Genomic DNA, 12,140 nt, shown 5'->3' with positions numbered 1-12,140 from the left:
AAACAAATCCCGCACTTATGCAATTTTGTGTGCACTTGATGGAACCTTTGATGAGACTTCGATGTCATCGAAGATTTAGCGATGATATTGTGTAAAACACCAAAACATTCCAGCAACAAAACATGAATTTTTAAAAATTTTCTGATGACATGAAACATTTATTGATGGAATCGACATCTACTCGGTAGCATCGAGCGGTCTATCAATGGCTAACAAATTTAAGACATTAACAGCATAAATAGATTGTGGTGTACAATCAAAGATTTATGTATATGTGTCACACGTTGGGGTCATCCACATTTGGTGGTGCAAAAGTGCAGGAGAAAAAATGGATGCACCAATGGTACATACTCAGGATGCACACGTGGCCCATCTTATCAACCGACAAGCATAAGTGTTGGACCAATGACATGTTCATGATGATTGTAATAATGTAGATAGAGCAAGTCCATATTTAGTAAAGCTCCGTCTGAAAAGCCCTCATATAGGTAAAGAAACTATAAACAACCCTGTGATAATATATGGATTCCAAGCCCCACATACCCAAGATTTAAAGAATCATCCAAACTGGTACATATGTTGCTAGTGATATTCAAATTCTTCGATTATGGAATTGATTGTCCATGTTAAAGTGCTCTTGACAGTTCAACAAACCACATACACCAATAAAAGGCGGGAATGAAAATATTCAAATTCTTTGATTATGGAATTGATTGTCCATGTTAAAGTGCACTTCATAGTTCATATCAAACCATATACAACAAAAAATTCTTCCACCCCATGAAATTTCATGAATCTTGAGACCTATTACATATATTTCAGGAATCTTGGATAGCGTCTCAATTTCCATTCAACCAACATTGTTACATCCCATTGATTACACCCCATTGTAGCTCTTGAAGCGAAACAATCATTTCCACTTGAACCACTAATTAAGATGGTCTAATTCTTTTTCCGACCACACCTTGCTTGAACTGCAAGAGTCTTGGAAATCCCCGAGCATGTGTGCCCACCAAACGTATCGTGCATAACTGGTATAGTGCAGCTAGTCTTCCCCAAGCAAGCCTGATTGTAGTCCATAAAAGAAGCAATGTAATCTTCATGCTGAGTTGCAGACACTTTTGATCTTGAAGAAAACAATAATACACACACATATGTAAGTGCAACAAAGAAATGAAGAAATACCTTCTCGACAACACTCTTAGTTCCTGGGTAATTGCAAGTTCCCATGGTGTAGTTCCCACAGATACCGAGCGGATCACCAAAGCTTGCAAATTGTATTGATTTGATGATCTTGTGGTTAGGGCATTTCAAGTGAGCATGTGGTTTCATCATTTCTGCAACCGCTTTAATCTTACCATGCTTCCTTTCCCATGACTTCACATGTGGAGTGTGAAATTCAGAGATGTAGCTGCAGATTGTATCTCTATTTATAGTCACAATGGTTATCTGTTCTGGGTTTCCTCCAGTTTCCTCAAAGAGAACAAGAAGGTTTCCGATTGGCTTCAGGAATGCTCTCGGGACGTGATACCTGAAACACACACAAATAATCTTTAGATGAACTTCTTCTGTTTTTCCATGGTCATGGAACATCTTGAATTATATGGAAAAGTGACTGAGATAAAATAGTTGATTTGAATTGAAATTCCCTTGTTTCAGCTTCATAATGAAACATTTAATTATGTATATTGTTCTCTTTTTCTTTTTCTTTTTTCTTTTTTCTTTTCTCTTTTTTCTTTTTTTAACTCAAGAGTTGGATGTACAATGTTTAAGAAAAATAAATAAATCAAGTCACTCTTCAAGTTGATTTGAATGACTCTTCAATTTGTGTGACCTGGATGACATCAAATGGAGTTGGGTTTTTTTATTTTTAAACAACCACAAAGCTTGTTTACGTGTTTGGACACTAGAGAATAAAAACATATGTATTTTCTGATCATGGTTAGATGATGCCTTGTTGAGATGTGGAGCCACATCTGGAGGCCGCTCGACCAGTCGAGTGCCCTGCTCGACCGGTCGAGGGCTGGCTCGACTCAAAGTCCAGCGAGCACCAGGTTTTGGGTTCCGAGGTGCTCGATCGGTCAAGACCCATGCTCGACCAGTCGAGGGTCCGCTTGACCAGTCAAGCAGCCTGCTAAATCAGTCGAGGTTACACAAATTTGTTTCCGGATTTGATGCGGACTGCGGATTTTTGAGTCAGTTTTCGTAAAAGTGCGAAAGGGAAGTTGCCTAAACTATAAATAGGGGTCCCTAGGGCTTTTCTAGGGTATGGGAAATAATTATAAGGTGTGGACAAAGGATTTTCTCTGTACTTCCAAGGGAGAGGTTAATATATTGCCTTATAATTTTTATTTTTCTTCATAGTGGAAGTTTACATCCATAATTTTTTACCCTTGTTGGGGTTTTTCCACGTATATCTTGTCTTATGGTTTCTTTGGAATGCTTTGATTTTATTTCTAGTCTATATTTCTTCTTGTTTATCGTTTGTGGGTGAGACTGGAGATTGGATCTCGGTTCACTGCGTTGTTAGCCTGCTGCGTAACAACTGGTATCAGAGCTATTGGTTTAGTTCTATTGAGAGCGATGACAGAAGAAGAGAAGACTAGAATTGAGAAGTTTGATGATTCAAACTTTGCCTTCTAAAAGATGCAGATGGAGGATTATCTATATCAGAAGGACCTCTATATTCCTCTAGGAGGAAAAGAGAAGAAACCAGAAAAGATGACAGATGATGAATGATTTTTATTGGATCAGAAGGCTTTAGGAACAATCTGACTATCTTTATCTAAGAGCGTCACCATCAATATATCCAAGGTGAAAACCACAAAAGAATTAATGAAAGCCCTAGCCACCATGTATGAAAAACTCTCAACGTCCAACAAAGTTCATCTTATGAAACAATTATTCAACATGAAGATGTCAGATGGTGGGAGCGTAGCTGAACATCTAAACGAGTTCAATACAGTCACAAGCCAATTGGAATCCGTTGACATTGTTTTTGAGGATGAGGTCAGGGCGTTATTGATCTTGTCTAGTTTGGCAGACCGTTGGGATGGTTTGGTGATTGCTGTGAGCAATTCTTCAAGGTCGACAAAGCTGAAATTTGATGATGTGATCGGTCTAATTCTCAACGAAGAATCTAAAAGAAAGGCATAAGGAGTTTCAGGGGATTCAGGGAATGCTCTAAACATTGAAGGAAGAGGAAGATCGTTGAACAAAGGAGGCAATAAACACGAATGTTCTAAGTCGAAGAAGAAGTCCAAGAGACCGAAAGATAAAGATGGGTGTTGACATTATGGTAAGAAAGGGACACATGAAACGTGATTGTAAGGCGCTCAAAAAAGAAGAAGGAAGCTCTTAAGGTGGAAAAGATTCAGTGAATCTATCTGAGGAGAGTAACACAGAGGTGTTAATCTTGTCTCTTGATATGAGGAATGAGTCATGGGTTATAGACTCGGGTGCTTCATTTCATGCCACTTCGTGTAAGGAAGTTTTGCGTAATTATGTATCAGGTGACTTCGGGAGAGTCTACCTGAGTGATGATGAGTCGTGCAGTATCATTAGAAAGGGAGACGTTCATATAGATCAGAAAGACGGAACGGCTTTGAAATTGAAGGATGTCAGACATGTACTGAGTTTGAGACGGAATTTGATTTCAGTGGGGCAGTTGGCCGATACCGAATATGTGACGACATTCACCAGTGATTCCTAGAAGATCACAAAAGATACCTTGGTGATATCTCGAGGTAAAAAGGAAGGTACTTTGTACGTGACTTCAAGATCGTATAATTTACTTACAGTCGCATCAACTAGAGTGAATGGGCAGTTATAACATCAGAGGTTGGGACGACATATGAGTGAGAAATGGATGAAAGTGTTATTGTCAAAAGGGAAGCTACCAGAGCTGAAGTCTAATGACTTGGAATTCTGCAAGGACTGCGTGTATGGCAAGCAGAAGAGGGTAAGTTTCAAGAAGATGGAACGCGCTCCAAAGACGCATCTGTTGGAGCTTGTACATACTAATGTGTGGGGACCAGCACAAGTATTATCTCTTGGTGGCTCACGTTACTTTGTTTCTTTTATTGATAATGCTAGTAGAAAACTGTGAGTCTATTTCTTAAAGCATAAATTTGATATATTTGATGTATTTAAAAAGTGAAAAGCTATAGTAGAAAATGAGACAGGTAAAATAGTAAAATGTCTCAGATCTGATAATGGGAGAGAGTACTGTGATAAGAGGTTTGAGAAGTATTATGCAACAAATGGAATCAAACGTCAGAAAATGAATCGAGGGACACCACAGCAGAATGGTGTAACTGAGCGCATTAACGAGACCATCCTTATGCATGCCAGGAGCATAATGTTACATGCAGGATTGCCCAAGACCTTTTGGGCAGATGCTGTGAATACTGCCGCATATCTCATTAATAGAAATCCCTCACCACCATTGGATGGTGGGCTACCAGAAGAAACGTGGACTGGGAAAGAAGTGAACCTTGCACATCTCAGAGTGTTCGGTTGCACTTCATATATTCATATTGATGCAGAGCACATAAACAAGCTGGATGCAAAATCCATGAGGTGTACGTTTATAGGCTACGAACAGCATGATTTTGGCTACAGATTTTGGGATGCAGAAAACAGAAAAATCATCAAAAACAAGAACGCAGTCTTTAACGAAAAAGTGATGCATAAGGACAGTGTGCAAGAAAATAAGGCCGAGGAGAAAGAATTCGTAGAGTTGGAAGAGTTACCGGACACGGGTGTTACAATGCCATAGGATGATCATGCACAGGAGCATTATGAGGCAAAGCCACAAACACTGGTTGTAAGGAGGTCTACTCGGGAGAGGAAACCCACGGTCCAATACTCACCCTCCTTACATTATCTATTGCTAACAGATAATGGTGAACCAGAGTGTTTTGAAGAAGCGTTACAGTCAGATACACGGGTTAAGTGGGAGCAGGCCATGGATGATGAGATGGACTCTCTTTAGTCTAATCATATATGGGAGCTAGTCACTCTTCCCAAGGGTAAGAAAGTTCTTCATAACAAGTGGGTTTACAGACTGAAGGAGGAGCATGATGGTTCGAAACAGTACAAGGCTAGACTGGTTGTGAAAGGGTTTCAACAAAAGGCAGGTATCGATTTCACTGAAATATTTTCACCTGTGGTGAAAATGTCTACGATTCGCATGGTCTTGAGTATAGTGGCTACAGAGGACTTACATCTAGAGTAGCTAGATGTTAAGACAGCTTTTCTTCATGGGGACCTTGAAGAAGAGATATATATATATGCATCAGCCGACAGGATACGTGGCACCAGGAACGGAGAACAAAGTATGCAAACTAAAGCAAGCCCCGAGGCCGTGGTACAAGAAGTTCGACAGTTTCATGTCGGGAAATGGTTTTAGGAGATGTCATGCAGACTACTGTTGTTATTTGAAGAAGTTTGATACATTGTACATCATCCTTCTTCTGTACGTGGATAATATGCTTGTGGCCGGTTCAAGCATGAAGGACATCTCATATTTCAAAAGACAACTGTTTAGAGAATTTTTCATGAAGGATTTAGGAGTTGCAAAATAAATCTTAGGCATGAGGATAAAGCATGACAGGAAAAATAAGAAACTAGTTTTTGTCACAAGTAGAGTACATAGCCAAGGTACTTGATCGGTTCAATATGGGAGGTGATAAGTCGGTTAGCACTCCATTAGCCAACCACTTCAAGCTATCTAAGAAGCAAGGGGCAAAGACGCAGGAGGAACGGGACTATATGGCTAAAGTCCCATATGCGTCAGCTATTTGGAGTCTTATGTATGCTATGGTGAGCACGAGGCCAGACATTGCTCAAGTAGGGGAAGTTGTTAGCAGGTTCATGAACAACCCCGAGAAGGAACATTGGGAAACTGTGAAATGGATCCTCAGATACCTAGTAGGTACTGTGGATATAGGACTATACTATGGTGGATCAGAAATCAAACTATAATGCTACGTAGATTCAATTTTGGCAGGAGATATCGACAGCAGAAGAAGCACTACAGGTTATGTCTTTACTTTGGGTAGTGTTGCAGTCAGTTGGGTCTCTCAGTTACAGAAGATAGTATCTATCAGTACAACGGAAGCAGAATATGTTGCAGTTACAGAAGTGTGCAAGGAGATGGTGTGGATGCAAGGTTTCATGGAAGAGTTGGGTAAGAAGTAAGCAGATTACAAGTTGTACAGTGACAGTCAGAGTGCAATACACTTGGCTAAGAATTCAGTCTTTCATTCAAGGACCAAGCATATTGCCATCAGATATCACTTCATACGTTCGGTACTGGAAGATGGATCAATTGCTCTGGAAAAGATTCATTCAAGTAAGAATCCTGCAGATATGCTGACCAAGGCGACCACACGAGAGAAGCTAAAGCTCTATTCAACTTTGATTGGTCTTCAGGCTTGAAGACGGGGAGGTGATGCACTCTGGATGTAGAAGACGAAGGTTTATGGTGATGTGTCTCCAAGTAGGAGATTGTTAAGATGTGGAGCCACATCTGGGGGCCAATCGACCAGTCGAGTGCCCTGCTCAACCAGTCGAGTGGCCCACTCGACCAGTCTAAGGCTGGCTCGACTCAAAGTCCAGCGAGTATCAAGTTTGAAGTTCCGAGGTGCTCGACCGGTCGAGGCCCATGCTTGACCAGTCGAGGTTACACAGATTCGTTTCCGGATTTGATGCGGACTGCGAATTTTTTAGTCAGTTTTCACAGATGTGCGAAAGGAAAGTTGCCTAAACTATAAATAGGTGCCCTTAGGGCTTTTCTAGGGTATGAAAAATAATTATAAGGTGTGTGCAAAAGGTTTTCTCTATACTTCCAAGGGAGAGGTTAGTATATTGCCTTGTAATCTTCGTTTTTCTTCATAGTAAAAGTTTACATCCGTGGTTTTTTACCCTTGTTGGAGTTTTTCCATGTATATCTTGTCTTGTGGTTTGTTTGGAATGCTTTGATTCTATTTTTAATCTATATTTCTTCTTGTTTATCATTTGTGGGTGAGATCGGAGATTAGATCTCAGTTCACTGCATTGTTGGCGTGCTGCGCAACATGCCTTACTGATACTTACATCGATTGAGAAGGCTTCCCCAAAGGACTGAGGTAGGATACCCAGTAACGGCCGATGTTTTCACCATTGACCCAAGCCTGTCCTTTTCCCATGCTGCTTAGGTCTAGAGCGACGGGTTCGTTTCCGTGAGGAGCATCAAAGTATCTCTGTAACAAAAATGTAAATGGAGTAGTTCAAATCATTTACTGAAGCTTTCCAGATAGTGTAGTTAAAATGTACATCTTTGGCAGTGTAGAGATTAAGATTACACAAAGAATGATATTGATTACAATCAAGAGCATTTGGATGTGAGAAATCTTTGGAAGTGTGTACTATAGTTTGAAATATTGAAGTGTTTTTGCTTTAGGAAGAATAAGAGATTAATGTAGTATGTTTATGTACCTTGTACCATGTAAGTGGCTTGCCTTCAGATCCCTTGGAGTTGGACCAGCCGACCCTGTGAGACCCATGCTGCTTATAGATACGAAGGGATTCTCCCGCCACTCCAGCCTGCACAACAGGCATTAGACACAAGGGATTTTTACCCAAAAAATTCAACGAATTTTGTGGTCGAGTTCTCTAAACACCGTCGTTTTATTTATTTATTTATTTTTGTTGTCTTTTGTTTGTGTTTTGTTATCTTTTAAATGGGTTCTACTCGTGACCAGAAACAGGATTAGAGCTAGAAAAGGGAATAAGAAATCAATCTCCAGATTTCTGTTTGGTTGAGATGATCATTACCTTATGTCCCCACTCATTTGTAGACAGATCCAAGGTTCCAGTGTTCAGACCTTTAATTATTACAGAATGAACACCTGCCATTCTATGCTCTAAGTATACTCCGCTATCCTTCAATAAGAAAGAGAAACATACTTGTTAGAAAGAAAGAAAATAAAAATTCAAAAGGCACAACTTTCTATTAGATGTTCAAATTCTCTACCGGTAGTCCAACCGTCATGCCTAGAAGGGAAATTCGATTGGTTCCAGCTTTTAGATTTATGGCTTTCTTGAATGCAAAGCTTTTTTCTATTTTATCTCCATGCCCTGATCCTGAAATCCAACAAGCAAATGCGCATAACATGGAATTGAACCAATCAATTCAACAATTATAAATACATGACATTTAAAGTCCCAAGTTCTTAAAATTTCAAAAACTAACCCATATGGAATGTTAGTGATTTTTATTAATGCAGTACTTCATGAAAAGTGGTCAAGGATTTCAGCTTCAACCACGATTTACAAACCTAACGAATCCAAAAAAAAAGAGAATACATACCAACATAAATATTATTTATAAATGCGTGCATCACATGTCCAAGTGATGCGACCTCAATTACTGGACTAATGTCATGCCGCATAGGTAAGTCGCCTCTCTCCAGCTCCAAACTGCAAATATGTGCCAATACGCATCATAAGATGGAGAAAGCCAAATGAGTTGATCATTGCAGTGTCCAAATGAGAAAACCATCTTACAAATAATCCTGAAACTATTCAAATTTTCGAGATATGATTCTCAAGGCAAGTTTCATTTATAGGGTTTATGAACTCGTGTTGACCAACCATTTCTCGATCTTTGGCTCCCAAGCATTGGTAATGCAATGTGCTTACCTTGTGGTATACCAGAGGTAATCTGTTCTATCCTTAGTCAAGTTCATGAGTTCTAATGGGGCCATTGATCTAATATAAGTGTCGCTGATTCTTGGGATCTTCTCTTGATGCATTTTCCACTCCCTATCCCTGTGAGATTCCTTCACTGGATGATAGCCCCTTGCATTGTGTTGTGAAGTTATCTGTTTGGATGCAACCAACAGGGTTACCATATGTTAAATTGAGACAATATGCCATATATAGTAATAGCTTCTATGCTAATAATTTACGTGTTGGACATGGTAAAAGACCCACGTGTTGGACATGGTAAAAGACCCATTTGAGGTCTCTAGTAAAAACAGGTTTCATTCGGCAAGTGTAAATGAATGAGGGAATTTTATGAAATTAATAGAATGTGTCAGGCAATTAGCAGGCCATGAGCTATTGTATACCCAATAATTCCAGTGTTTTCCTGAATCTGAATTTTTTATTTTTTATTTTTTTCCCTGTAATGTTTTTTAACAGTGTTTGAGAAAACAAGTGGTAGAGATTGCAAATTACCCTTTGAGTGTTGAAGACCAGAGTCTTGCAATCAGGGAGAATACTGATCGACCGCGAGGGTAGATAAAATTCAACACCTCTGAAAGTTGCAGTTGCAGCTACTCTAGTATCATTGTTGGTGAGGAAGGCAGCACACACACTAGTTCCTGGCTTCTCATAAACAAGGGCCTCTAGATCCTTCCCCATTGTGTGAACAGTGGGAAGCCCCCAAAGCAAAGCCTTCCTGCAAAGTCTCAGAGCAGAGTGCAAGTCCCTGAGGTGACCCCACTTGGGTTCCTTCTGAAAACCATATTCGTCGAGAGGAGCTTCATCATAATAGCGAGTTGTTACAAATGAGGAAGCTGTTCTGCCAAAGTTCGTTCCACCATGATACATGTAGTAGTTTACGAGCGTGCCATTCTTGGAGAAGAAGCGAGCAACTGAGAATGCAAGATCTTCAGCTGATCTCTGAGATGGTGGGTCACCAAACACTCTGTACTGAGCAGTCCAGTTCTCAGTCCATAACACAGGCTTATTTGGTCGATTCGGGCCAACAAAAGTATCTCCACAGTTCCTTCCATTGCATGAGTTGATCTTCACACTCACAAAGAAAAAAGGAAAAAAAACATTTTTAGGCCATAGAACCCTCTGATTGTTTGTACCTTGTAAGAAAGAAGGTGAAGATAGTAGACTGACCACTGGATCAGGGGCATCATTTTGCTTACACATCACCCATGGCACTCCTGTCTTTAGCCCAACCGCCATGTTTCCGGCCCATTGAACATAAGATTTTCCCTTCTCCTTAAATGCAAGCTCGATCATGTTATATTCATTTTCGATCTGGACCCACCAAAGAATATTAAGGTGAGATTAACAGGATTAAGCAAGACCATACTTTCAATTTGGAGGATGGAAATTACAAAGGAATTAAACCTGTGATAGGATAATAGGACCGCCCTGAGATGCATATAACTTCTCTCTCTTCATCATGTTCACAATCATCTTTGTAAACTTCTCCATATGATACTGAATATTGAAAATTTTCAATAAGAGGTCATTGAATGTGCATGTAAGCTTACGTATTCATTTCATATCAATAACGGAAAATAAGAATCATGGGGAAGAAACCACCTTGAATGGTGGATTATCGGTACGGAAGGTAATGTTCTCCACCTCTTTTAGCCAGTAAGGGAATCCTCTAGTGCGCATCCGACAATATTAGAACAATTTAATAAAAGTAAGCTTTTTTTCAATGAAAAACAACTGATTTGAAGTGAAAACAATCATATGATTAGAAGGAAAATAATGGATACCCAAAGTTCCATTCAGCCTCGATGAAGGGACCGATCCTGAGGGTCACATACAAGCCTTGCTGCCATACCGTCTTGATGAATTTCACCAGATCATTCCTTCCAACAAAATTGAACTGCAATTTCAACAACTCAGATCAATCACTCCTGATACTATACATTGGTTGTGTTTGGAGGTGCTGCCAAGAATCTAATTTCTGTTGCATATCTCAGTTGGGTGATTTCAGTTTGAAGCTAAACACACGTGTGGTTGTATGTTTCTTTTGTTAGAATACTATCAAAATCCTTTAAAATCAGTCGAGCTATACCTGGCCTTGAACAGGCTCATGAACATTCCAGAAGACGTAGGTCTGGATGACGTTGAGCCCTCCATGCTTTGCTTTTGCAATGATTTGTGGCCATGTCTAACAAAAATCCAACCCCACATCTTCAATAATCAAATTCATAGGCATAAAGAAAATAAAGATTGAAAACAGCTTAATTATCCAATTCAATACCTCAGGAGTGCTACGTGGATAATGAACGGAACCTGAGAAGAGAAGCTCCCTTCGTCCGTTAATGATCAATGACCTTCCGTCATAAGTCACGCCCTTGGTCACTTTCTTGTGGGCTAATGCAGTCGCAGAAAGAACTACCAAGCAAAGGAACTTGAGAAGAACTGCGCCGCATCGTGACCTCAACATTGCTGAAAGAACTGAAAATTGTGAAATGGGTTGTCTTCTTTTTTGAAATTTCTATTTGATTTTGAAGTGCTTTTGTTTTTCTTTCTTCTGTTTTCCTTCTTCTCTCCGACGATGAAATGATCAAAGACAATGAAGTCGTGGTTGTTACGGTTGCTGTTGGAGAGAGAGGGAGAAATGGCGGTTTGTACGGGTAGTAGGGGGAGGAAAGCTGAGACGGGTGGAGAAGACGGCGGGTTTATGGGCTTTTATAGTCATGCATGTCCTGAAGAGTGTGGGAAAGGTAGTTACGTAGGTAGAGAGAGTTTCGGTGCTGTTTCTCTCTCTCGCTCTCATGTGGCTGGCTGAGCAGTGCGGACGCGGATTGCGTACTACCCCCGCCCTTCCCTAGCTCCGAACGGGCATTTCTGTGGGCGGGCCCACCGTGATGTATCTGTACATCCAAACTGTCTATCCCTTTTCTCAGATTATTTTAAGGCATCAAAACAGAAATGAGGCAGATCCAACGAACAAATGGACCACACCACATCAGATTATTTTAAGGCATCAAAACAAAAACGGGCGGGGGTAGTACGCAATCCGCGTCGGAGCAGTGCATGAGTGGGAATGGCTGGATTCCCTAACCGCACCACAGCCATGTTGGGCTGTAGCGGTCAAAAGCTGTTTGGGTCCTGTCCCTGCTGGACGGACTAAGTCCAGCAGTGGACCTTTGGGGTCCATCATGATGTATGGGTTTTATCTATGCTGTCAATCCATATTTTCTCATCGTTTTAGGGTACTACACTGAAAATGAGGCAGATCCAACGCTCATGTAGACCACCCACGAGAAGCAGCAATGATGATGACCCATTACTGTTGAAATCTTCTTAGGGCAGACCATAATGTTATTTTCCGTAACCTGTTCATAAGAGCACATAGAAAGGGAAAACAAAACATCAGCTTG

The 12,140-nt window shown here is 40.5% G+C and overlaps 1 protein-coding gene and 1 long non-coding RNA gene across 7 annotated transcripts; one reads left to right on the top strand and one right to left on the bottom strand.

Moving 5' to 3' along the window:
* Positions 1 to 549: 549 nt before the first annotated feature.
* Positions 550 to 11,546, bottom strand: LOC131249410 (beta-galactosidase 11-like). 6 transcript variants are annotated; one of them, XM_058250176.1, is made up of 15 exons: positions 11,015 to 11,546; positions 10,826 to 10,921; positions 10,521 to 10,633; positions 10,339 to 10,405; positions 10,141 to 10,233; positions 9,904 to 10,047; positions 9,229 to 9,801; positions 8,689 to 8,870; positions 8,357 to 8,466; positions 8,021 to 8,130; positions 7,822 to 7,929; positions 7,483 to 7,590; positions 7,102 to 7,247; positions 1,186 to 1,531; positions 550 to 1,065 (listed from the first exon to the last, which is right to left on the bottom strand). In XM_058250176.1, the coding sequence occupies exons 1-15, from the start codon at positions 11,198 to 11,200 to the stop codon at positions 943 to 945; spliced, it is 2,505 nt and encodes an 834-aa protein (XP_058106159.1). In that variant the 5' UTR covers positions 11,201 to 11,546; the 3' UTR covers positions 550 to 942. The 6 variants fall into 6 exon arrangements, with proteins under 6 accessions (XP_058106159.1, XP_058106156.1, XP_058106157.1 ...); XM_058250173.1 differs by having other exon boundaries at positions 9,229 to 10,047; XM_058250174.1 differs by lacking the exon at positions 10,826 to 10,921 and having other exon boundaries at positions 9,229 to 10,047.
* Positions 9,395 to 10,360, top strand: LOC131249412 (uncharacterized). Its single transcript, XR_009172831.1, has 2 exons — positions 9,395 to 9,522; positions 9,608 to 10,360. It is a non-coding gene; the product is annotated as an uncharacterized LOC131249412 (long non-coding RNA).
* Positions 11,547 to 12,140: the final 594 nt, after the last annotated feature.

Source organism: Magnolia sinica, chromosome 6 (assembly GCF_029962835.1).
Source record: "Magnolia sinica isolate HGM2019 chromosome 6, MsV1, whole genome shotgun sequence".
NCBI lineage: Eukaryota > Viridiplantae > Streptophyta > Magnoliopsida > Magnoliales > Magnoliaceae > Magnolia > Magnolia sinica.
The sequence above is the reverse complement of the archived record's forward strand: the minus strand, read 5'-3'. Positions and strand labels throughout refer to the sequence as shown.